The sequence below is a fragment of the Canis lupus genome, chromosome 25 (genome assembly GCF_011100685.1).
Source record: "Canis lupus familiaris isolate Mischka breed German Shepherd chromosome 25, alternate assembly UU_Cfam_GSD_1.0, whole genome shotgun sequence".
Taxonomy (NCBI): domain Eukaryota; kingdom Metazoa; phylum Chordata; class Mammalia; order Carnivora; family Canidae; genus Canis; species Canis lupus.
The window spans coordinates 51238918-51265299 of record NC_049246.1 but is presented as its reverse complement, the minus strand read 5'-3'; the positions used below and the strand labels follow the sequence as shown (position 1 = coordinate 51265299).

General features: G+C 57.6%; 1 protein-coding gene across 3 annotated transcripts; it reads right to left on the bottom strand.

Annotated features, from left to right (window-relative positions):
- Positions 1–913: 913 nt before the first annotated feature.
- Positions 914–26069, bottom strand: PPP1R7 (protein phosphatase 1 regulatory subunit 7). Of its 3 annotated transcripts, XM_038574433.1 has the most exons (11): positions 25915–25995; positions 23897–23958; positions 23353–23481; positions 19666–19721; positions 19026–19091; positions 18332–18462; positions 17799–17961; positions 15613–15729; positions 14695–14799; positions 11346–11432; positions 914–1222 (listed from the first exon to the last, which is right to left on the bottom strand). In XM_038574433.1, exons 4-11 carry the CDS (start codon positions 19696–19698, stop codon positions 1046–1048), a joined length of 879 nt encoding a protein of 292 aa, XP_038430361.1. In that variant the 5' UTR covers positions 19699–19721; positions 23353–23481; positions 23897–23958; positions 25915–25995; the 3' UTR covers positions 914–1045. The 3 variants fall into 3 exon arrangements, with proteins under 3 accessions (XP_038430361.1, XP_038430359.1, XP_038430360.1); XM_038574431.1 differs by lacking the exon at positions 23897–23958 and having other exon boundaries at positions 23341–23481; positions 25915–26069; XM_038574432.1 differs by lacking the exon at positions 23897–23958 and having other exon boundaries at positions 25915–26069.
- Positions 26070–26382: the final 313 nt, after the last annotated feature.

Here is a 26382-nt window from a genome sequence, read left to right as displayed (position 1 = left end):
ATCTGCCCTTCCTGCCCCTGTAGGGCCATCCTCCCAAGGCCGCCCGGGCCCTTCCCTCCCCACTGGCTTTCCTGGGCGGACGCTCCGGCTTGAGGCCACAGGACTCGCCCCGGTGGGCGTCAGACCCGGGGACTGGGGGTGAGCTTCAACTGCAGGCCAACTGCTGCCACGGCGCCGGGGCCTCGCACCTGCGTGGGCTGCAAGGGGATGGAGGGAGTCGGGCTGCCCCCGGCGACATGCGCCTACCCAGCGCCTGGAACGTGGCAAGTGCAACCGAGGAAGTGCTTTATTTCATTTTATTGTAACAAATTTTAATCTGAAGCAGCCCCACGTGGCGTAAGCGGCCCGCACTGGGCGGCGCAGCTCTAGATTCGCGAAGGGACCCCGGCGGCACGCGAGTCCGTCCTCCTGCCGAGGGAAGTGGGGGACTGGACGGGGTAGGTCCTGCAGCAGTGAGCGCAGACCCTGGTGCCTGTCGGTGTAAATCTCGTGAGCGACCAGCAGGCCCAACGACGGGTGAGAGGAGGCGACCTGGACCGCCGGCGGCACCGTGCAGCCGGGCGCCCGGGAAGCGTCTCCTCTCGGCCCGGCAGCCCCATCCTGGGCCGCTGAGGGTGGCGGGGTGGCCGGGGGTCTGGCGCATGCCCACGGCTCTCACAGCACGCGCGACCCGGCCGTCCTGTCCTGCGCCCACGGTTTGGTTCTGAAACACGTGTAATTAGAAAAACCCTGGCGTCAACTGGTCTGTAAGACCGAGCGGCTGTGGGCTGCCAGGCGGCCCCGGGGCCCCCACCCCGGGCAGCGCCCTCGCACCCACCGGCCCGCCCTTCTCAGGAGGACAGACGCGGCGGGAGCGGCCCGGGCGCGACCACTAACTAGGAAGACCCGGCGGCGTGGGCGTCACACACGGCAGTCATCACTCAGTGCCTTTTTATTGCCATTGGGTTTGTGACTGCTGAGAGAGCGACGGCTCGAGGAGCGAGTGGATAAAAACCGTGGCTGGGACGTTCTTGTCGAGAGGGACCGGGCGAGGAGCCAGCCGGACTCAGAACCTGACGAAGGTGGCGTCGATCTGCCGCACGGTGGGCAGGGCCAGCATGATCTTCCGCCTGTACTGGGGGTCCTTCTGCAGGGGGTTCCGCTCCAGGTACACCGTCTCCAGGCTCTTGGCTGCTTTCAGCTCGTCCAGGTCGCTCCAGCTCTCCAGGAGATTGTCGTTCATCTGGGGGACACACACGCAGGTTAGGGAAGCGGCTAGCGCAGAACAGCCCCGGCCTCCTGCCCCACCCACTCAGGGCACCGCGCGGCCTTCCCAGGCCCCATGGAACCTTCTAGCACCTCCTGGGCCACCTTGCAGCGGCTCCCCTGGGGAACGGGTCCGGGTCACACGCAGCCCTCGGCCCCACCACCACGGGGCTGCCCATGTTAGCACGCGGCACGGCTCACGACCCCGCGCTCTGTAGGCTCCCCGCAGGTCCCAGCGTCCTTCCTCCAGACCCCCAGTGGTCCCCGAGGCCCGACTGTGTGCTCTGACCGTTACACAGCCCTCAGGGCAGTGTCCACGCCAACTAAATGTCCGTCTGTCCCATGAGCTGCCCCTGGCCTGTCCCACTGGGATCCCTGCTGCTGGCCTCGGAGGGAAACGCTGCGCCACACGGATCACACCCGGCCCACACGACCCTTGTCCCCAGGGTGTGAGGCCGGAGGAGGGCCTGGGGGTCTGCGCGGCTCCAGGCAGCTCAGGGCCTCCCCCCGGCCCCCAGGGCCCACCTGGAGGGCACCCGCCAGAGCCAGGAAGAGTTCTGGACCTTATCATCCGCTGTCGGGACGCGGGCGCGGCGGGCACGGGGTTCACACCCGTCCTGTGGAGGCTCGAGGCTCCTCTGGGGGCAGGCGGGACTCAGGGAGGGGCCAGGCCGGGTCCCCGGGCCCCAGGGAACAGCATGGACGGACAGTGCAAAGGGCGGCAGAGGAGCCTGGGAGTGCGGGACGGGCACCCTGAGGCCCCGGGCATGCCCACGCAGCAGCCAGCTCCCAGAAAACTCCAGAAGCCCCGACGAGCGCGGTCTGCCGATTTCTGTGGTGTAATGAGGCCTCCTGCACGCCCCAGACCGCGGCACTCTGACACGGGCGCGGGTGGGCTGCCGGGAGCGCTATGCCCTCCGAGCCCCCGGTCCGGTCACGCCTGTTCCAGAGGCCACACTTGGAGCGACGCGGCCCCGGGGCCTCTGCACGCAGAGACAGAGGGCAGGGGCGCGCGGCACGGGGACGGGGACAGGGAGCAGACCTGTCGGGTGAGAGCCTATAGAGCTGCCACGCGCGCCGTGGGAAGGACGTGGAGCCACTGCAGGAAGGCCAGCGCGGGGGCAGGCGCCTCCCCAGGCCTCTCTGAGGTGCTCCAGGTCACACTGGTCGGCTCGGAGTTCTGTGCCGCTGCCTCGTGTTCGGGTCTGGGACACAGGGTGACGGCCGTGGGGACCCACCACGTCCAGGCTGGGCTCCAGGAGCTGGGGATCTGAGGCCAGTGACACGGGGTGACGTGGCAGGCTGGGGGCCGTGGGAGCGGCCGGGCGGGAGGACAGTGTCTCGGGCCACAGGGGAGCCGCGGACAGCAGAGGCCGGGTGCTGGGTGAAGCGGGAGGGCAGATGCGGGTCTGCACGGGACGAGCAAGGGAGGCGGAGAAAGAAGGACGATCCCGAGAGCCTGGCCTGACGCCCATGTGCCCGATGTTGAGCCTGGGGACGGGCCCAGCCGACATCGCCCCGCGCCGGGGGTGCCCCGGGGGTGCAGTTGTTGCTGTGGCCCCGGGGCTGGGGCAGGCCCTGGCGGGAATACGACGTGCGCGCTGGGGGCGCCCCGGGGGCCCGTGTGGACCAGGGAGGCTCCCTGGGGGAAGGCACAAGACGGGGCCCCGCACTGCCGTGAGCCGCGGGAGGAAACCAAGGAGAACGCAGCAGGACGACCGACGCGTGACCGGGGACCGCGGGGCCAAGACCCAGAGGTCCCGGGAGCGGCGTGAGGAGGAAGCGCGGCTGCGGGTGCAAGGACGGTGGCTGGGGTGGAGGACGCTGACCCCAGGGACCCGGAGACGCCGGCGGAGCTGGGCCCGCAGGCAGGAGGGCACGGGGGCGGAGCACGTATGATGGGCTCACCTGGGGCCGAGGAGGCGGGGAAGCCAAGTCCCCGGGGAACCCCCAGGACAGGGCGACACAGAAACAAGGGTGCTGAAGGGCAGGCGTGCAGCGAGCACTCTGCAGCGGGCTGAGGTCTTGGGGAGGAGGAGGAGGAGGAGGAGGAGGGTCTGGAGGTGGGAAGGAGCAGGACCCACACGACCCGCCCCTGCCCCGGGCCACTGAATGCTGGGGGTTGGGTTCTCATCACTGCTTTTTCGTGAGCACAGGTCACAGTTCCCTATTGGCTCATCTGGTGACTTCGGATCCCACACTAGACCCTGGACCACACGCCCCCGAGGTGGATTCCTGGATGAAGGCGGCTGACTGTGCAACAAGCGCCTCGAGTCCTGGCTGGTCGCCTCCCAGCTGCGGCCTTGGCGTCCCGCTCGCTGGGCCCCTTGCACGGGGGGACCGGCTCCGAGCCGGGTGGAGCTGCAGGCCTGGGCGCTGGCGAGCTCTGCCGGGCAGGGCCGGGCCGTCGGCAGCCCCGCGGTGCCACGGGGTGAGCCTGCCGAGGGCGGCCTGGGCCCCGGCCGCTGGGCCGCGTGCTGCCGTAGACGCTGACCGGTGCTTCCTCAGCTCCGCGGAGCAGCGCAGGCCAACCCCCCCCCCCCCCCCCCCCCCCCCGGCCACAGCCCGACGGCCGCCCAGCCGTGGTCTCGGACGCACATGCTCTGGACTCACCTGTTCCGGTGAGGGCTCCCCGTGGGCCTCGTGGGCCTCGTGCTCCGGCAAAGCCGGTTTGCACCCCCAGGCGTCGGCCCTGGCGGACGGAGGGCCCGGACAGCGAGGAGATGCTCTGCCGCCGCGCGGGCAGACGCTCCCTGGAAGCGACGCTCGGGAGGCGCCTCCAGGACAAACCCAAGCGTCCACCTACTCAGCACGAGTCCATCGGCTCGGCCAGCGCTCACACGGCCGCGCCTCTCCCCGGGGCTGCGGCTGCCCGGCAGCTACGGGCCAGGGCCGCGGAGGCGGGGAGCCCGACGGGGCGCCTGCACCGGCTACGCTTGCGCCGCCGACCTGCAGAAAGGACTGTCCTTTAACAAAAACTGAGGTGTGACGCTGTCCGCAGCACAGTCTGCTTAAGAGCGTCTTGGTGACGTCACGGTGGCCGTGGGTTGTGGGTTGGGCTCTGGCCAGGCCCGGAGCGCCGGCGCCTTGCTCCGCTCGCACCGGAGGTCGCCCCTGTCCCGCGGCCCGTCCCAGCCTGGGGGCCTGGTGAGTGCGGGGGGGCCTGGCTCACCGGTGGGACGCCGGAACCGCGTCTGAGGCAGAGAGCCGGGAGCCTGCCCCTCGTACGTGTGTCACCGCGGGCACGTCACGGGGCGGGGCCGGGGCCCTTCCTGGCGTATCTCCCCAGAAGCTGAAATTTTTAGTTTCTTTTAATCTAGAACATTTCCCACTTCTACTCATTTTTTTTCCTGTTAAACGAAGCTTTTTCAAGAACCCCAGTTTAGTGCCACGTAGAGCGTCCTCGTTCTGGACTCTTCCACTTGTCTCCTTTTTCCTCCAGCCCCTGTACTTCCCGTCGGTAGCTCTAAGGGCCTGGTGAGCACAGACGACTCTCCTGGGGGGTGTGCTCTATAGAGGAATCACGTCGGGCGACGCGCGGCTCAGGCTGTCCCTCGGCCAGGGTTGGAGGCTTGATCACGTGGGTGACTTGGGGCCGCGTCTCCCCTCGCAGTTGGTGAATTCCATGCGGGGTGACACAGGGCGGACGCCCAGCCCCTCGTGGTCGTGGCGTCCAGTGACGGGCGCTGCCTGAATCCACTGCTGGGATTGTGCTGCACAGCGTGTCCTGTGCGAGGCTCTCCCTGCACCTGCTCAGGGTTTTCAGGACCCAAACCTCACACCTCGCCTCAGGACAGTTTTCCAGCTGATATTTATAAAGAAAACACACACTTAACTTCCCCCAAACTCAGTAGCATCTTCAAGACAGGGATGTGGGGGAAATCTCAAGATACGTCTCACATACAACCGGTAGATTATGAAAATCACCTATTTTTTGAACATCTGTGGGGCATTTCAACAAAGCGGACGCGCGCCCTGTATGTTGCCGGCGTCCAAAGGGGCGTCTGTTACTCCAAATCACGGTAGGGACTCGAGCGAGCCAGAAGGAGCCCAGGGTGGAAGCCAGCCTCCCCCAACCCGACCGCGGGGGCAGGCCCTGTTGCTACTGCTCTATGCTGCTTGCTAGGCATGAGTCAGCGCGGCCCACGTGTGTGCGCGGGCAGGGGCCCCACGTGGGCACGGGTGCTGGGACCCGGGTGAGGGGGGACGTTTCCGATCGCCTCCTGTGGCTTCTAAGGAGCCATTTTTCTCCTCGTCACGGGTCGCACTGTCCTGCGGATGCGACATTACTTAGAGCCTGAGTCGTCTTGTCCTCCAGCGGCCGCCTGGCGAGCTTCCTGGTCCTGTGGCAGCTTGGTCACGGGCCCGGACAGTGCTTCACCTGCCCGATGGTGGCCGTGCCGGGGTGTCGACGGAGTTTCTGGGTGTCTGGCACTGTCCCTCCGCTCTGGCAGGTCAGAATGCCAGCGCCTCTGCGTGCTGGGTGGCGCCTGGAACCGGCACCAGGCTCACGTCCCCCCACGGCTGTCGGCTGCCAGGACACGCGGGTAGCCGACTCGTCTAAGGAAGCCCCAAGCTGACCACCAGGGCTTTGTCCTGTGCGGCCATCTCCCCGCTGCACCCCCGCCCAGAAAATGTTAGCCCCGGGAGCCCCAGCTCGATTTCTGCCTCCTTCGTCCAGGGAAACAGTGGCTCCTTGTCTTTGCCCACTTGTCTGTGGGCCGCGGGGCCCCCACGCTCCTGCCCGCACAGAGCGACGTCGGCAGCCACCCAGCTCGCCGCTGAAATACACCCGCTCCTCCTTTTCTTCCTGGGGATCAAAGTGCTCATTGCCCCAAAGTGGGAGATACAGCAAGACAGAGATAGCTTCGTCTTAGGGACGACGGCAAGAGAGAAAGACGGGAGGCCGTGTCGGCCTCTGCTCGTCCTCCAGCCTGCTCCGTGAGCCTGACTACCTCTGCAGGAGGTGCGGCTCCAAGTCTTGCCCCTGGTTCTCCTAGAATATACTTTTCTGCACATTTGTTTTTCACTTATGAAGGAAACATGCTTGTTACAGAGAACTTGGAGGAACTGGGGAGTATAAAAAGTGAAGCCAGCTCTCCATTTGCAATCCAGAGGTGAGGGCTTCTCGATTCTCCACATGCACTTCTAGACCTTTCTCTGTGTGTCCAGGGCGCTGATTTATCAACAGCTGCACCTCCTTCTTTTTCATCAACACTATCTCATGAGCACTTTCCTGTAATTAAATTCCCTTTACAAACTTCGTTGGAAGGCTTTCATAGTAGCATATTTCATCATATAGATAAGTCATCATTTATTCACTATTCCCTAAGTTGGAGAAATTGTATGAATAATACAAACCTAAAGCTTCAGAAGAAAGTCTGGGTAATTGTTTTTATAAGCTTTGGGTTTATGATCTCTCCTAAACTGGACACTACACACCAAAAAGCAAGGAAAAGGCAGACGTGTCTTCTTTGTAATCTGGTCTTTTGCTTTTTTTACAATGAACAGACAGACTTTATCATGAGAAAATACAACAAAGCTATTTCCACCGGAAAAAAACGAGTCCTGATATTTACGTATTTTTGTACATAAATCTTTGAATTTCTCATCATTTTGTTAGGGTGTTAGATGTGAAAGCATCTCAGCCCTGAAGACGCCACAGGACACATGCTGACGAGTCCCGCCGGCGTCCATGGGAGCGCTCGGCGCAGCACAGACTCCATTCTAGCAAAGGCTCTGCCTACCTGACGGCCACAACACATCTCACTGTTTTGGTGTATTTTAAAAGTTAATGAAATAGAAGACATTTTATGTATTTACAAGCAACTGTTACTTCTTATTCTGTGATGTGCCTGTTCATGCTCTGCCTCATTTATTTTTTTTTTAGGATTTTATTTATATATTTTAGAGAGAGAGACTGAGCAAGTGAGCACAAGCAGGGGGAGTGGACAGGGGGAGTGAATCCCAAGCAGACTCCCTGCTGAGCGTGGACACCCCCCCCCCCAATGCAGGGCTCAATCTCATGACCCTGAGATCATGAGCTGAGCCAAAGTCATGAGTTGGGACACTTACCCGACTGAGCCACCAGGCACCCTCCTACCCTCCTGCAGAGATGGCACCTCTGTAGGAGCCGTGTTTCATATATGGACATTAACCATATATCGTGTGTGCCAGCACGATTCTAGGGGCCGGTGAGGTAAGAGTGAGCAAACACAGAGACAGATCCCTCTGCCCTCATGAGGCTTACGCCCTGCAGTAGGTGAGTGACACAGAAAAATGAGATTAAATAAAGAAATAGGGCTTCCACTTCATGTGATGGGGCACTGGAGCTGGACCTGCCTTTGGTCATAAGCTAGAAAACAGGACAGACGACATGAAACCACTGCACACACCAGACAACAGGCAACACAGGGCAGTGACTCCTGAGAGCAGGAGAACGGGGAGGGGACCTGTGTGCTCATCCAGCCTTCTGCCTGGAGGCGCTTTGTGGACCCCGGGGGACCCAAGCTGAGACTGTGAGTGGTTCAGGGAGGCAGAGGTAGCTGGAATCCTCGGAGGGAGTGAGCTACGTAGGGAAAATAGATCCAGAAGAGCACCCGGGGTCCCCTGGAACCCTGGACTGAAAAGTGAGTGTGGACTGGCCCCGGAGCTCTGAGCTGGGTGAGGTCAGGATTCACGCAGGGAAAGGACATGTCTGTGCTCCCACCAACCCGAGGATGGGACCTCATTAAATGTACCAGAGGATTCACAGCCTAGAAACAGCCTTAGGAGGAGCCTTAGATGAAGCCTTAGGCTTAGACGAAGCCTTAAGCTTCTTAGATACGCACTGATAAAGCTGTAAACAAGCCTCAAAGGGATCAAGCAGTGACTGAACCCATACACTTTAAAGGAAAACAACAAAAATCCAAACAGTCAATAACTTAACATCTCTCTTTTCCACAGATTTTATTTTTATGTAACCTCTACGCTCAATGTGGGGCTGGAACTCACAACCCCGAGACCAAGAGTCACATGCTCTACTGACAGCCACCAGATGCCCCAACAACTCAACATCCTAATGGCCAGCATCTTATATAAAAATGACCAGCCAAGTGAGAAAGGAAGGCTTTCAGGAAAACATACATGTAAGGAGAGAAATAAAATCTACAGAAAGAGAAGCAAATTTTTTTTTAGAGTTGAAAAATATGACATCTGAGATACAAAAATTGACTACATGAGCTTAACACATGAACTTTGCAGAAGAAAAGATCAAGATGTGGCAGAAACAGGAAAAGAAATTGTACAAATGGAGCACACAACATAAAAAAGCCAATGGCCCAGCTGCCGGGCGCCAGACAACATTATGTATCCATAACTGGGGGTTTGGGGAAGAAACTGGGGGAAGGAGGGGCGGAAAAATGTTTTGAGGAAATTATTTTCAAAAGTTTTCTGCATTTGATTTTGAAAACTGTACATTCATAGATCCTAAAAGCTCAATAGCACATGACATGCAAGTGACAAGAAAGGAAAGTGGTAACAAGAACATAAATAGCAGCTGGAGGGAGAAAGACACACTGCACACAGGTGAACGAGGTCATAGGAGCCGAGCGAGCCGGAGCAGGTGGGGACGCGGACAGGTGCCCAAGGCACTCCTCCAACCGTCAAACCAGGATCCTGTCCCTGTGATACTGCCCTTCAAGAACGAAAGTAAAATAAAGGGGCTTTTCCAGACCAAGCTGAAAGAACTGGTTCACAGCAGGCCTGCACAGTAAGAAATGTTAAAATTCTTCAGGTGGAAGGGAAATGCTGCAATGCAAACTACACACAAGAATAACACATGCCAGAAATGGTAAAACAAGTAGGTTTTCTTGTTATTCAATGTCCGTTGGGGCGCCTGGTGGCTCAGTCGGTTGGGCGTCTGACTCTTGATTTTGGCTCAGGTCATGATCTCAGGGTCGTGAGATCCAGCCCCGTGTCAGGCTCTGCACTGAGCGTGGAGCCTGTTTGGGATTCTCTCCCCTCTCTCTGCCCCTCCCCCCCACTCACTCTTTCTCTCTAAAAAAAAAAAAAAAAAAAAAAAATTAATTTCCTTAACAGGTAACAGTGACATACCATGGAGTTTATAACCTATTAAAAGTAAAATTCAGAACAATGTTAGCTGCTGGGGGGACCTGAAGCATACGGGTCCTACATTCTACGGGATGTGGTAATAATATTACTCGAAGGCAGACTGTGAAAAATTGAAAATATGCTTCGTGTATTTGTCACCAAAAATAAAACACAGATATAAGCAAATATGTTGACAATGGAAATAAAATAGACTATCCACAAAATAATACTGTTTTTCCCAATCCAAAAGGAAGGCAGGAAAAGAGAGAAAAAAGAACAAATAAAAAACAAACAGCAAGTTGGTAGACCTGACCCCAACCATCACACAAGATGCAAGTAAACGTAATCGTATTAAATGTACGTGGGGTAAACACCTCGCTTGAAAGGCAGAGATGGTCAGACTGGATAAAACCCATGTGTCGTCTACGAGAGGTACAGTTTATTGATTATGAAAACACAGGCTGAGTAGATGGAGGGGGAAAGATACCCATGGGAACGGTAACAGAATCACACGGAGGCAGACCCCAGGACGGGAACAGAGGGCGGCGCGGAAAGGGACATTCCGCACGGTAAGAGACAACGCTTCAGGAAGACACTACAATCCTACCCGTATATGTAATGAAAAAAAAAAGCCCTTCAAGATACAAGCAGCAAAAGCTGACGGAGCGGACCGGACAAAGCAAATCCACAACCACGGCTGGGGTATTGCAACGTCCTTTTCTAATTGGCAGAACAAAGGGAACGTGAATAAATGCAGAATTTGGGTGATTGAGCCTTTATTGAGACTGGCTTCCTATTTCTTCGGAGCACTGCAAGCTCCGCCTCACTCGGCTGTCTGCGTGGTGGTCTAAGCAGCAGCTCCTCTGTGCGTTAAGGGCTCCGGGGCCATCCTCCCCCATGGCTGGGGCACCCAGCCGGCCCTAGCTGTGGTCTCAGCACCCCAGGTCCCCTGCCCTTATCCCCTGGCAGGCACGGAGAAGGAATCCGGTTTCAGAAACACTGCTTCAGGACCAGCTGGTGCCCCAAACCTACTCCTGAAACTTCCGGCCAGGCTCCCCTTCCCTGTCACCCAGGCCCTCTGCCACCGGGATCTGCATTTTTGCCTGTGGGCTGCTGTGTGTCGTTCCCCGGCCTCTCCAGAGCCAAAGGCCTTTGCTCTGGTCCAGCCAGCCTGTCCCCAGCCGTGCCCGCGGGGCTGGGCTGTGTACTACACCCGGTGGGCTCCCAGGGGCCCGCTGGGGCCCCCAGAGTTGCTCTGGCTCCACACCCTGACACTTCCTAAGACCCAGTGATAGTAATAAGGGCCCAGGGGCGTTTTCACAGCAGGCTACCTGTGCTCCAGGGAGACCTGGATGATCTTTTAAGATGAGGAAAGAAAAGTGAATGGGCAGCGTGGCTAGACGAGGAAGGATCGTGCCTCAGACTCCGCACAGAGCCCGGTCAGACTGAGCACCTCCAGGAGCTCGCTCGCCCCGCAGCATCACAGGGTGAGGTGTGTGCAGTGATCCCTGAGGGGCCACCAGCCTGGGCACGGGCCCCCCACACGCCTGTGCGATCCTGACGCGGAGGACCGCAGCTCGGGGACCATTCTGCAACACCTTTAGACGAGTCAAGAAACTATGACTTCCTACAACCTGTTTCTCCCTGGTTCTGCGACTCCCAGGACCACAGGTGTAACCATCAGAACGCGCGGCAGGGTCCAGGACGATGGGCCGCACAAACCCGGCCACCTCTCCTCTGGTGCTGGGGCACGTCCGCACTGAACGCACGGCTCCGGTGCCGCATTTGCCCCTTCCAGGGTCTCCCCATCTGGGGTAACGTGGGGCCTGAGATTCTGCTCCCCGGTGACGTGGACCCACAGACAAAGCCAACACCACGCTCGTGACGGTGCCCGCCCGCCTCGCTCTCCTGGAAGCCCCGGGGCTGCGCTCCTGCCCTCGCTCACGGCACCCCACCTGGAGGCAGCACATCTGCAGAAGCAACGTCAATCCCGTGTGCATTCCACTTACCCAGAATTCCTGTAGCTCTGTTAGATGGCTGACGTTTTCAATCTTTTTGATTCTATTTGATGCAATGTCCAACATCGTGAGTTTGTTCTAAAATAAGGAGATAAGATTTTTCCTGGATTATCTCAGTTCAACAATGACTGTGAGATCACGCACAGGGCGTCAGGTGCCGAGCTTAGAGCTGCGGGGCGGGCCACCCAGTCTGCCCTCCTGGCACAGGAGCATGCCAACAGGGTGGTGACTCCTCCCGCTTCCTGCAGCCCCGTGTCCTTCGCATACGGAACCCTCACAACCCCCGCATCGAGCGCGCACCATCCTTGGCACCTGACGCTCCCAGCCCTGGACTGCGGTGCACAAGGGTCCCTGTCCTGCTGAGATGAGTGGTCCCGGAAGAGCAGAGTGACACGGCCCTGGAAGTGGGGTGGGCCTGGGGCTCGGGGTGGGGAGGTCAGGGTGGTCTCTGAGGAAGGGGTGACATTTAGAGCAACGTCTACTCAGTTTATCTTGAGGACGTGCACCATACCTCAAAAATAATCCTTAAAATATTATTTTAAGTCAGGGATGAGGAGCCTGGGGCTCGCCACAGGGAGGACACTGCTCAGGTCCAAGCAGAGGTGGCACACTGGCCCCGGCCCATGCTCCCGGAGGACCGGGAGGAAGGGGCAGAGAGGGAAGCCCCTTGCGGGGGTGCTGAGGGCGAGTGGGTCTGGCGCCAGCCTGGGATTTACAGCTGACAGGACAGCGTCCGGAGCGACTGAGCACCGTCTGCAGGCCAGACGTTGCGCCTCCACGCAGAGACACACCATCCCCCTCTGAGGAATGCCGGCAGCCGCCGTCTCCCTGATACACATCAGCTAAGCCTCGGGAATACTTCTTAAGCTATAGTTTCAAGGTTCAACAGAATCCAAAAACATTGCAGCGGAAATGGAGTCTGTTAAAGCCTGCATTGCTTCCTGAACTACGGTTAATCCAACCAACTGGCACATTTTTCTAAAATCAAAAGGGAAACATTTAGAAATCGGTTGACAGCCACTCATAAAAGTTCATCCCCCCGCCCCCGCCAAAAAAAAAAAGTTCATTCCCTTCTCGTCTTACCCATTTCTGACTGTGGATCCCTTCTTACATTTTCTACTGCATTCCTGGGATTCTGTTTCCCAACCCTCCCAAGTTTTAAAGGAAAGTTAAAAATTGTCTTAATATAATAAAAACAAATCCACGCACACACACACATAAGCCCGCAGCCAGCAGCTGTGCCGGTTCAGCAGCTCTGGCCCCGGCCTCTGGCTCCGAGGGTCCACCCGCAAGGTCACCCAGCAAGAGCGCTGGTCCCTCTCTGGGGAGCCACGCGGTCCGCACCGCGTCAGGTGCAGGCTGGGCATGGGCATGCCGAGGAGGAGCTCCTTCGAGGAGCTCGTGTTGGGCCCATCGTGTGTGCTGTTTGCTGCGTGAGTGCAGGGTGCCAGGAGGCTCCTGCCCGGGGCCTGGGACGTCTGCAGCAAACAGGGACTTAGAGGTCACAGAAGAGGGCGGGCAGTAGGCGGGGACAGGCTGGGTCGCCACCGTGCCATCTCCAGCCCTCTGACCCCGTCCTGCGGTGCTTGGTGTCATGGGCCGTGCGAGTGGAAACACGCAGGCTCTGACCGCGGGGTGGGCCCTGTGGCTGACGGGACGGGCCCGAGCCTCTGAGCACAGGGGCCCAGTGATGTGCTTGACGCAGTCTTGTTTCTTCTGGGGAGCTGGACAGTGTTTTGAAAGCTCATCCAAAAGCAAACCAGTGAGAATTGCTTACAAAAAAGCGAGGAACCGGGTGAAGTAGGGAGCAAGCATGGCAGACAGGGCTGTCCACGGCGCCACAGAGACGGCATGAGGAGTGTGCGGGGAGCCGGCCCTGGCCGTGGGGGATGCCCTGCATGCTGCGAGGTGTCGTCTGTGGTGCTGGGCCGGGGGTTTGCCATTTGGGAAGGACAGGCACCTACTTCCTTACCTCCCAGAACAAAAATACATTCCAGAACCATTAAGACAGAAAACTTAAACGGACATTTGATCTGCAGTTAAACGAAGCCCTGAGGAGACTGTCACATCGGACCCTGATAAATGTTCTCATCACATAATAACCTTCAGGGCCACAACTGCTTTCTCTTAACGCTGTGGAGTCGAACCCAGACCCCAGCGTAGCAGCCTACTGGGAAAACCTACACTCTTGCTTCTTTCCCATCTGCTGGGGACCTGTGCTCAGGGGACCGTGCTGCAGACACGACCCTCCTCCCAGCCTGCGGGACACAGGGTGGGGAGACCCAGGGCCCCCCGGGGGGTGTGGGCCCCTCAGGCCGGACACCCCGTGTGCACACCCCGGCTGCCGTGCGCTCATGGCCCCCATACAGTCGGGCCTCTTACAGCTCTGCCTCCACCGACCCCTGCACTGCCTGAGCGTACGCCCAGCACATGCTCCTAAGCTGTCGACTTGACTGCAGGGGGTAAGGAAGGCGACTACACTTATCACAGGTCACGTCTAACTCCTCGCAAATTCTAGGTAGTGGTAAAATGAAATTCAGAACGTGGTTTTTCCTCGAAAACATTACTAATGGTGACAACGATGACTAGACCGAGGGGCTGAGGCGCAGAGCCACAGGAGCCTGTACTAAGAAGTGCTAGGTGTACAACATGAGTGACCACGCTGTTACCTTTGCTGGCAATAAACAAAACAGGAAAAAAATACCCAGTAAAATATAATGAGAAAAATATTTTATTTGTCTTGAACTGCATGCAGTGAGGAAAAGCAGGCTCGCCCACAGGCAGCCGAGAAGGGCAGCGGCCAGTGCTGCCCCGCCCTCCCCGCTCAGCACACCTAAGGCCACTGGGCAAGAGCCGGGCTGTCCGCAGCAGGTGGACAGGCCCTCCTCATCCCTGCCAGGGCGGGAGAAAAGAGGAGGAAGAACACGCATGGCCCGTGGGCCGGAAAGCCATGGGCCAGGAAGTGCAGTGGTCAGGAGGGGAGGGAAGAAGCTGCCGACACCTGCCAGCCCTCTGCAGTACGGGGCACCTGGGAACAGGCAGGGCTTGTGTTCTCAAACTCTTCCCAAATGGCTGCGGCGCTGCTGGTGGCCGCACAGTGCACCCTGCCCTGGACGGGAGGTCGGGAGGTCGGTGCGGGCGCTGGCTGCAGTGGGGAGCACCGGCCCAACGCTCGTCCGAGGGGCGTGGGGAGACTGTATGTGGGTCACGCGCATCCCAGCGTGGGGACCGCTCTGTTTCCAGAGCGGGAAGGTCTCTACCATAAACCCCTAGAGGCCACGAGTCTCCTTCAGACCAGGCCTACCCCGTATCGCCCCGGACAGACGAGCGGACGTCTTACATTGTTCTCCAGGCCCTCGATGACCTCGATGCCGTTGTGGCTCAGGTACAGCTCTCGAAGGTTCACCAGGCTCTGCAGACCCTCCATCTTGGTCAGCCGGTTGCTCTGCGGGAGGGAGGGCCAACAGCCATCAGAACAGCGTGGAGGATACAAGACAGTATGTTTCTCAGGGAAGGAGACCTCTCGTCTTGAAGCGTCCTGGCAACAGTGCGCTGCCTTTCGAGTGTGCCAGCTTGGAACTTACTCAGAGAAGGAGGTCAAAATTTCAAGTTTGTTGTGCTAAAACGTTAGCACGTGTGAGCGTTAGAGGCTTTTAGGTGAGGAACTCCCTTTTTAGATGTGCCTGGGGAAGGTCTACCCCCATAAGTTGGTAATTCAAGAATGTCAAATACACTATTTTAAAATAAATGACTTCTCATTTCAGTATATACGGTAACTCAAGGTACGGGGCTTCTCTTACAAGAGTTTGCGGACTCTGCTTTATGAGGCGCGAGCGGTTCCGGGAGACCCTCCACACCCCGAACACCCTCCCACACCTCCCCTCCAGAGTCTGACTCTACTCGTTTGCTTCAGGTAGGAAAGGCAGCAGGAGCCTAGGCAACGCCGGGTGCTTGCCAACTGCCAAACACAGGGCTCTGCTCTCTGTGCGGGCGTGGGATGCGTCGCTCCCACCATCAGGCCGCATGCTTCAGGAGGCTCTAGCACCAGCGCTACCTTCTCAAGACGACCCTCGGGCTGGAAACCACCCAGGGAAGGAAGTTTTATGTGTACGTACGTGTGTCTCTGAAACCTAACATTGCAATTGCTCCCTGGCAGTAGGAGCGTGGACTCTGACACAGTCAAAGACAAACGGGACGGGGGTCCGGCGCTTCTGCTGCCGGCAGGGTGCAGCCCGTGGGAGCAAAGGTGGATCAGTACCTGCATACTGAGGACCGTCAGGTTGGTAAGTGCATCTAGGTTCTGAAGCTTAGTGATCTTGTTTTTCCCCAAAAACAAACTCTCCAGACTGGTTAACGTGTCAATATTTTCAATTGCCTGTGAAGAAGAGTAGCAGTTAGCACCGTGTGGCCAACCAGCTGGACCAGGGTAGGAAAGGTGCCTGGGGAGGGGACGCAGCTGCCTGGAACTGTGCCCTGAGCTGTGGGCAAGCTACCTTTCCACTCTGGAAATTCTCCAATGAAACTTCACTTAAGGTGGACAGTCCAAGGCCTTGTCTCCTGGGCTCACCCCAAACCCTCAGAGAGCTCGAGGTCAAGGGACACTCCCAGATGAGCAGTTGCGCCCCAAAGTGCTAAAGCGCTGCGCTGACAGGTTATCACGCAGTCATTCCATGAAGGGTTCATTAAAATGCATTCCAAGAGCCTAGGTCTTCTCCAGAGCAGCTCTGACCTTGGATGCCACCCAGGCTTCCTGGTAGCAGGCCCCGCCATTCCCTGGCTCTGTCCCCGCCTCGGGACCCACAACCCGCCCTCCTCTCTGGGATCCTGTATTCAACTGTCAGGTCCGGTGCCGTGTGGAGTGGGCAGTCCAGGACGCGCTGTGCTCACTGCTCTCCTCCCCAAGGTCCTAACTACCAGCTTCTCCAGCACACGCTAACAGCAGCAGCAGGTGCAGGAGGTAGGAGCACCTCCCCGTACGTCACAGCAGGACGTGAGGATGCAGATTCAGGGGGAGGGCGCCCCTCAATGCTATCGTCTACACTGATCTGTGACTAGAGACACCACCATATAGACAGACACTTGATAAAATGTTGACATCTGGGTCGCTCTTTACTTTTTAAAAAATATTTATTTATTTATTTACGATAGACATAGAGACAGAGAGAGGCAGAGACACAGGCAGAGGGAGAAGCAGGCTCCATGCAGGGAGCCTGACGTGGGACTCGATCCCGGGACTCCAGGATCACGCCCTGGGCCAAAGGCAGGTGCTAAACCGCTGAGCCACCCAGGTGTCCACCACCCCCTTTTTTTTTAACTCTTTACTTTTCAACGTGCGCCTCTGATATGTGGGCCACGTGACTGCTCACAGCTGTCACCAGAGGCCCTTCTGGGTTTGCATCCTGCCCAGCTCTCAAGGGCCAAGCTGGACTGATCACAGTGTGCTGCGAATGTCCAGAGCCAGGCGGAGGGCTATTTCCCACACAGGGGCCAGGGAAGCACCAGGCTTGGTGGCACGGCTTCCCAGGGACACCGGGTGGCCATCGAGTGGTGTTCTGGCTAGCAGATACCCTCATCACCGTCCTGGTGCCCCTTCCTCCTCCAAGGCCAACCGCCCTCTTCCTCCCCGTGCCAGTCCGTGTTTCCCACCATAGCTTCTGCCCAGCAGCTCTAAGTCAGATGGGTCGAGCAGACGCCCACGGACGCCAGACCTCTTTCCCAAAGCCTCTTGTCTACTCTGCCCAACGCTCTCAGAGGTCGGACAGCATGGCAGGATGCAAGGCTGCCAGGGGCACGTCCCGGTCATATGCAGCTGTTCAGGGAGGATGGGCCAACCAAGCAGGGAGCCGCAACGTGCTTCCTACGGCCCCCGTGTGGAGGTCAGATGGCTGCAAGCCACAACTCTGCTGTGTCTGGGACACTGTCCTCTCAGAGACTTGCCAAAGATCACAGCCCTCAGGACATTCAAAACCAAAGTGCTTCACCTCGGGCAGAACCGTAACTGGGGCGCTTTGCTGAGGTTCAGGTGGGATCTGCATGATGAGTGGAATTTACGTGCAAAGAAAGAGCTCAGGGCAGCCCAGGTGGCTCAGCGGTTTAGCGCCGCCTCCAGCCCAGGGCCTGATCCTGGAGTTCCAGGATCGAGTCCCACATCGGGCTCCCTGCATGGAGCCTGCTTCTCCCTCTCCCTCTGCCTCTCTCTCTCTCTCTCCCTCTGCCTCTCTCTCTCTTCTCTCTGAGTCTCTCACAAATAAATAAAATCTTTAAGAAAAAAAAAAAAGAGCTCGACCACAGAGTCGTAGCCCGTGATATTAATACTGACCCGCAGTTAGCATTCTTTTCCTGGAAAATAAAATCACACCATAAGAAACACTCTGCCCAGCACACACCTCACACATACCACCGCCAGGCCCAGGGGCCAGGCCCTGGCCATGCACCTGTACCTACCCGGATGCGATTGGACCCCAGCTCCAGCATCTGCAGCTGGTGTAAGTTGCTTATGTTCTCAATTTTACTGATTTTATTGTTAACCAAGAAGAGCTTCCTCAGTCGCGTCAGCTTGTCAACTCCTTCAATGTTTCTCAGCAGATTGAAAGAAATATCTAGAATCCTGAGAACAAGCAAAAAGTTAGCTTTTTAACGAGCACAGGTGCCATGGAGCTCAGAACTCCACTAACCTGGAGGCAGGGCTCCCCCAGGTGGGCGAGCCCCCCGCCCCCACCCCAGCTGTCCGCCTGAGCTCTCGGGCCTGCGCCAAGGACAGAATTAGTGCTGTCCCCAGACGGGACCAGCCAGGAGCCTGCGATCGAAGGTCTGACTTGCAGGCTGGGACTGCGGTCAAGTCAACGCCACCTGTGGAGCCAGGCGCTGGGCAGGACCCTGTGGCAGAGGTGACCTTCCAGGGCAGAGAGCCAGGGCCCAGGGTTGGTTCTGGGGAGACTGAACAGGCAACTCAGGTGTACCCCGGAATCACGACTCACTCCAAATGCGTTAGCGCCTCCAGATTCTCAATCTTCTTGATTTGGTTGTCATAAAGATCCAGCTCTCGCAGACTCTGTAACTCCCCCAGATTTTCAATGCATTTAATTAAATTTTGACGGAGGCAGAGAGTCTGAGGGATGAAAAAGGACAGTTGACATAGGTAACAGAGAGGCCACCAGAAAAAGCCAGCGGTCACAGGACTCAGGACCAGCCTTCCAGGGCAGGGGGTGTGGTTTTCATTCTCCCACTGTTTTCTAGAAATGTGCCAACCTTGGATAGGATGGGCAGTCGCCCACAGGAGGCTGGAGGCAGGCCTTGCACTGGGCAGACCTCCTTGGTGAGGGAGGCATTAGTCAGGGTTGGGGGTGTGTGTTGTTTCCCAGCAAAGCAAGCTGCCAGTGGAATCAGCTTTGAACAAATTTAACTGAGGCGAGTTAAGGACAATACAGTCCAGGATGTGTTAGCTGCAGGCAGGCTCTGCACTGGGTCAGAGCCTGGCCTCGCCCAGCAGCCTCTGGGACGACTTTGCAAACCCCACCATGTTTAGGGTAAAAGGTGCTGATGGCAGTTCCGGACACAGGCCAGCAGCGTCTGCAGAAAGGACGCTCAGTTACGGATGTGTCTGTGGCCCTCAGGGGACACGGGCCCCGGGTATCAGCACCCCCTCAAGAGGGAAGACAGAGTCGCTCTCACCTTCACTTTCTTGAGCACCTCAAAGCCCTCAATTTTCCCAATACGGTAGTGATTCAGATCAATATCCTGAAATGAAAAAACGTCGCTGCAGAGAAGCTCCTGAAGACCTGCCTCCTGGAGCAGGAGCCAATGGGGGGCCAGCGAGTGGGGGCGGGGGCAGGTGAGGCAACAGTGACACACAGTGACACGGAGGGCAGTTTGATGTAAAAATGCACATAAAGCCTCTAGCCCCGCGGTCCCCTGAGCACAAACACAGGCCTAGGTGCCCGCTGGCAGCCCGCTGCGGGCTCGGGAGGGGTGAGGGGGCCTGGGTGCTGCTCCTGGGTGGCCTCCCGCCTGCCCAGAGCTGCCGGTGCCCAGTGTGCTTCACATGTTGGGGAGGTCGAGGTCCTGCCACAGACAATGTGATCACCTGACCCGCTCCTGTCACTTAGGCGACCGAAAAGGGCGGTTCACGGGCTGGCTGCCCAACCCTCTGGTTACACAGAGCTGGGGTTTCAGTCCAGTCTTAGAAACAACAAGGACACAAGGAATCTGCCTCGGAAATCACTTGCTAATCTGCCAGCACCATGAACGATACCCTGACGGCCACAGCGGTCTGTCACCGTGGCCCCCGCGGCTGCGTCCAGCGGCGCATTACCTCTGCATCTCTGTCCAGGCTAATGGTTTCCATATCCACAGGCAGCTCTTGTCCTTCTGAAAAAAGGAGAAGAAATAAGCCCATTCAGAGCCCTAGTGTCCATGGTGCTGGGACTCGGGCTGCCCGGCTCACGGAGCTCAGTCACGCACAGGAGAAACCATGGGCGGTACGTGGAGGCCCCAGCTGGCGTGGTTAATGCCCTGTTCCAGGCACGGTCACCTTTCAGGCGTTCTGATGTTCCTGAACTCGGCTACTGGCAAAGGTCTCCAAACTTCCATCTGTGCCACTGAACTTGCCAGAAGGAAATGTAGCCTGAAGCCATTTGCAGGAAGGCGGGGAGGCCTCCGGAGCCTCTGGGGAGCCCCGTCAGTGGTAGGGGAGCCGCCCACCTTGCGGTGCCGCCCAGAGCTGCACAGCTGGCAGCAGCCTGCCCTCTCTGGGCCTTTCCTTTCTCGTCTGTGGCAATAAATCAGGCCATTTGAATATAGCTCATGCTGGGCATGTCAGATGTTCTAGGATGTGCCTTTTATTGTTCTGGAAAGTGGCCTGGTAGCTATAAACACTTATCTCTGCAAAGAGGAAAACAAAACAGCACAGCTCGACAGAGGGACTGGAGAGCCCTGACCAATTTGAACACACTCCTCCCCTGGGGGCGTGGCGCTGATCCCCGCAGAGGCCCCCTACCCAGCCCTGCCCCAGTGCTGGGGAGAGCTGTGAGCCTCGCTCAACCTGCGAGCTCACAGCCTGGAATCGGCTGTTTCCCGGTCCTCATTTCCCCCGAACTGAATGCTGTGTGCGTGTCTAAACAGGGCTCAACGCTTTAAAAAAGTAGTGGTGATTCTTGGATTTCATCAACTGACGATTTCTACCCCCATGTCTGCTTGTACTAGGATCCGAACAAGGTCCTATATTGCGACTGGATGACATTTCTCTGATGTCCCCTTTGGCTCCTGCAATTTTTGGTTGAGGAAACTAGGCCGCCTGGCCTGCCACGCTTCTGCCTGGCTCCTACCGCTCCCTCTCTCCTGCAGCAAAACTGCCCTTGCTTCCGCGGCGGAACGGGCTTGCTGCCCCTCATGCTCACGGCGCCTGCCGAGGACCGGGCTTTGTCCGAGGGTCGCCTGGCCCCTCGGCTGGAGGCAGCAGAGGCGCACCTAACATCAGACCCAGCAGCTTAACAAAGCAGCACTGCTCATACTGGCTGAAGTAGGTCTTCTCACTGTGCCTTTTCGAGAACAATCAACAATGACTAGTCAAAAAAATACGTCATTTACTGTAGTTTATCATTTACTAGAGTCACTTGCTACAACTGTACAAGATACTAACTAACCTAGGAATAAGATAAAAGGAGTTGGGCAAAACCACAAGATATACCCAAATTACCCCTCACCCCAAGACAGCACAAATCCAATGTCCACAAACCCTGGAAGTTGCAATGAGGGAGGCAGCACAATGAGGGCAGGTGTCCAGGCCATCAAGCGTCTACAGCAGGACACCTGAGAGCGCAGGGCAGCACTGCAATCGAGCAGGGCCAGTGGGTAGAAACTGGGCCTGGGCTCCTCCGGACAGGTGCCACACAGCTTAAAGTGGTTCTGTTTGTAACGACCCAGAGCTCAGGGCAGGCCCCTCAAAACAACAGCTTCACTGCTGAAACAGTTGCCAGCCCAGAATATTTTCCCAAATGTATCATGTATTGATCTTTTTTTAAAAAATAAGTTACAGGGACGCCTGGGTGGCACAGCGGTTGAGCGTCTGCCTTCGGCTCAGGGTGTAATCCCGGGGTTCTGGAATCGAGTCCCACATCGGGCTCCCTATTAGGAGCCTGCTTCTCCCTCTGCCTGTGTCTCTGCCTCTCTCTCTGCTTCCCTCATGAATAAGTAAATAAAATCTTAAAAAAAAAAAAAAGTTGCAGAGAATAAGTAAAAGCTAACGGTTGATACGTTTGAATTTGTTTTATTTGAACTTAGGACAGGACTTAAATAAATACAGGTGTGAGTGAGTCCTGGTCTCCTAAGGACTTATAAAACTGCTAGTAGTCTGGAGGAAAGAAAGCTGGATTTGGACAAGCCAGGTTCTAGTCCCATTGTTCTACTTTGTGACTGTGAGCCCCTGGGTGAGCCAAGGGAGCCCGCGCTCACCACCCAGGGAGAGAAATCCTCAGCACAGGGCCCCACCAACTCTCCAGTCCTCTGTGAGCGCGGAGTGTTCAGCTGTGACAGCAGGTGATGCCCCCACTCGCTTGGTCTTTCTGTGACTCAGTAACGAGTGCTTTCCTCCATCACTCCCATGCATTTATTCCACCCACATCACCTCCAGAATATCGACTCTGGAACTCCAAAGTAAATGTGGCTGATACTTTTGTGGTAATCTCCCTTTGCCTTAAAATTAGGTTGCCATAGTTACCAATCATCTTCACTGGCACAGAGCACAATGTTATTTTAAAAATTAGTTTTGTTTTTTAGAAATTTGTGGGAAGTTTTATTACCATAACGGGAGTGCATGACTAGTACCACCTTGAAAGTCCGTACATTGTATATAAATTTAGAAAATGCAGAAGGTATGAGACCCTCTCAAAAGTGTTCTTCAGAGACCCTCAACTGCAGTTTGATGGGTTTTCTCTTTTAAGTATGTTGAAACTTACATGTTATTAATAATTTTAACAGACGGCCTTTAACATGCATAGTGTTTGGAAATTTGCAGCTCTCACCTAATAACGCGTCCTGGATACCTTTCTGTCTGTTCAGGTGCTCTCTCGTTCTTTTCAATGTAAACTGATTTTCCCTTTTCTTTGTTTTTAAAGATTTTATTTATTTATTCATGGGAGACACAGAGAGAGAGGCAGAGACACAGGCAGAGGGAGAAGCAGGCTCCATGCAGGAAGCCGGACGTGGGACTCGATCCTGGGTCTCCAGGATCATGCCCAGGGCTGCAGGTGGCGCTAAACCGCTGAACCACCTGGGCTGCCCTAAACTGATTTTTCTAACCAAACAAAGATCATGGTTGTGGAGGGTGAAAAACCACCATTATGGAATGAGAATTTACTTTTCTCATCTCTAAGTTAATTTTGTTATTGTTTTTAAACACTAAAATGCTAGGAGGCTACTGAGATATTTTCTGCATGAGACAATTTTCCTAACATCTAAGCAAGTTAGCAGCCAATCCTCAGGCCTCTAAGGATGGTGAAGCAGGACTTAGAAGTGACTTCTCTAAAGTGCTATTCTGAAATTACATTACTACAGTAGGAAACAAAAGCATCAGCGAAAATGTTTTTTTCAAATCTCACTTTCTGAACATATGGTTAATAAAACAACCCTGATTCCGTCCCGGATCACACACTAGTACCACTGTTATTAGTAGTAGCATTCGCCTTCAGGGGAACTCAAAACAAATGCATCCTGCCTGCAAGTGCCACAGATGAGTCAGCTCAGTTAGGAGCGCCTCAGGGGGCGCGCTGCTCGGAGCACCGGCCGCCAGCCCCCAGCGGGCCTCTAGTGCTGCATCAGCAGACCCAGAGCCAGCCAAAGGAATGCCCCTCTCGCACAGCAGTCGTCCCACTGCCCAGAGCAGCCCCCACTGCCCTGGCCTGCCCACCACCCAAGGCGGTGGGGTGGGGCAGAGCAGATCATGCACCACACGGCTGCACCCTCCCCCCTTAGAGAGTTGAAGGCTCTTAACTGGGCCTGGTACCTTCTGGGTCCTCTTCTCCCTGCTCCTCTCCATCCTTCAGGCTCTGCTCACTGAGGTCGGCCACTATACCGCTGCTCTGCTTCTTCCCTTCCTCATCGCCAGATTCTTCAGACTCGACCCGCCTGTCAACTGAGCCCACACACATCCGTAAGAATTCACAGCCACTTTACGTGACTCCCCGAGGAACATTTAACAGACGGACATCCAGCTGTAAGTCAAAAAGACTTCATTGAAAAACATCGGTTGAAGTCAGCTCGACAAACATTTGAGTGTCTTCCGCGTCTTGGGCGCCACCTGAGGTGCACGGTGCTGGGGACAATTTGTGTGTGGGAGGGCAGAGCGGGAAGGACACGCGGGTACTGAGATGAGCAGCTACTATTCCTGCCCTCGAGGACACTGTGAAGCATTACCAGGTGTTCTGAAAGCCCTGGGTCATTTGTGACCAGGTACTAATGGGTGACACACAGTGAACGCCTCCTGTGCGGCTTGCTTTTGGCCTGGATGTCCACGTAGAGGGGACCAGTGTGACCCTTCCACCACATACCTTCATCCACGCTCCACTATCCATTTGGCCAAGAAAACCAGCCCAGTTCACAGGCCCACGTTCTGAAAGAAATCAAGACTAACTCAAATCAGACTGTGGGCAGAGGGGGGGGCTGTAATGAAAAAGGCGAAGACAGCCAGTAGCGCCAAACGCCCCACATAAAGGTCACCGATGCCAAACATCAGCACACAGTGATACCAGCTAACTGCTTTGAAAGGCTGGTAAATAAGTACTTTCTGAATTGATAGATAAGGCAATGACTAAACGTGGCAGACTGGCAAAATTTCTTTGCTAAGACCGTCAAATAATCTTCCCTTCTCCAGACTTTTTTCATCGTCTCCATTGGCAGTCTGTCTCAAAGAGCTGAAACAGGAATAAATCCCTGGGAGTCCTCAATCATCCTTGCTACGCCTCGTCCACAAAGGGGTGCACTCTTTGGGGGAAAAGTAGTTTTACTTCTTCTCTGTACCTCCTCCTGGGCCGAGAAAAGCGCGCCTGGGAAGCGACTGCTGGATAAAACCAAGTCCTTATGAACTCCGCCTCCCAAACCGCCAAATCCATTGCTTCTGCCCCCCTCTGGCGACTGCCTGGGCTCCCTCCTGGCCTCCTAACTGGTCTCTCTGTGGCTTTTTTTTGGGCTTTGTCTCATCTATTCTGCATTCCCAGAGCATCTGATGCGATTCTAACATCCGAATCTGAGCTCTGACTCTACAGGTTTCTGGAATGCCGGGGGCTCCTGCTGAAGATTTCACGTTGCCCTTAGAGACCCGGTGCCAACAGGCTGTTGGCTTTCCCAAGCCTCGCTCTCTGCATCTGTAACCAGGGGGCTGGGACAGGCCCCACAGACCAGAGGTGCTGTCCGGACTAACGCAGAAAAGCCTCCGGGGCAGTCGGCATGTGCATGACCCGCACTAAACACTCGGCAGTTAGCTGCTACCACGCACGGGGCACTCTGTGGCCGAGGCTAAGGGAGGGCGCCTTCCACTGGGCATAGTGTGGCTGTGCCCAGGGCGGCAGGGACTCCGCCTGACGACGGGAGGCCAAAGTGCAACGCGGGACCACCCTGCAGGCAGCAGACGGTCCGCAGCTGGGGCAGCGGATCCAATTATGGTGCAGTTTCGGGATCCCGGGAGCAAGGGGCTGGCCCACAGCATGGGCAGTGGGAACGGAGGAGGCACTGAAGACCTGGAGATGCCAGGACGTGCTAGGGAGCTTGCTGGGTAACGGGATGGGTGGGGACGGCCGGGCCGGGCCGGGGACGGAATCACTTGGCTTTTGCACGTGCCATTCACCCAGACTCCGAAAGGGCGACGTGCGGCGGACGGAGCGAGGGCTGTCTCCTGGCTGCCAAACACCCAGCCCCTCGCGGGGCCGCCCCGGCCTTCCCCTGCCGCCCTCCTCCGACCGGGCGGTCACTCTTGGCCGCTTCCCTCCACGGTCCTTGCCTCCGTCCTCCCCCGGCCCCGTGTGCAGGTGCCCGGGCCCCCCCTTCCTCCCGGCACTTGGCGCCCGGGTGAGGGGCTGCCCCGACCGGGACCCCCGCCCAGGCCGCCGACGCGGGCACCACGTGCGGATCATTATTATTTTTTTCCAACGGAGCTAAAGGGTCGGATTTAGCGTCTTGGGGCCAGAGGGCCCGGGCCGCTCGGCTCCCGCCCAGCCCTTCCCTCCGCGCCGCCGCGCGCCTCAGTTTCCCCAGGAGCTGCCGGGCTCGGAGGTTCGGGGCGCGGCGCCCGCCAGCAGCACGCCCGGCGTACCCGGCCCCGCCGCCCGTCCGCGCCCCGCCGCCCGCGCCCTCCCGGCCGCTGCAGCCTCTGCCGGGTCCCCGGGGCCGGGGCCGCCCCTGCCCCTGCCCCTGCCCCTGCCCCCGAGCCGGCAGCTGTCAGCGCGCGCGGCGGGGCCCGAGCCGGAGCGGCAGCCGCAGCCCGGACGGCCCGCTTCTCTCAGGCGAGGCCGCTGCGGGCCGCCGCCCCCCGCCCGCCCGGGCCCTCGGGCCGCCGCCCCGCGGAGCCGCTCACCCTCCATCATCTCCTGCGACTGTTGCTGGCCCGCGCCGCGTTCCGCCGCCATGTTGGCTGCTCTTCCCCTTTCCGGAATCTGTGGCCTCAGGCCCCTCGGCCAATCAGGGCTCCCGGCTCGGCGCCAGCTCAGCCAATGGGCTCCCACGCCAGGCTTGAACCCCGACGCGCTTGCGCGGCCCCAGTGTCTCATGGGAATTGTAGTTCACGGGGCAGGCCATGAGGGCCCCCGCCGCGGGAGCAGCCCGCCTCACCTCCCCGGGACAGGTAGTCTGAGCGCGCACCGCAGGCGTCCGGAGGCGTCCGGAGGCGAGCAGCGGGGAGGAGCAAGACGCACGGGACCGTGGCTGCAGGCAAGCGGAGGGAAGCGCCTGGGAGATGCTGGGGGCGCGCGGGCTCGTGCAGGGTCTCCGCGTGGGGCTGCACCGTGCGGGTCCCCCGAGTGCGTGCCGGCCCCTCCGGGCTCCG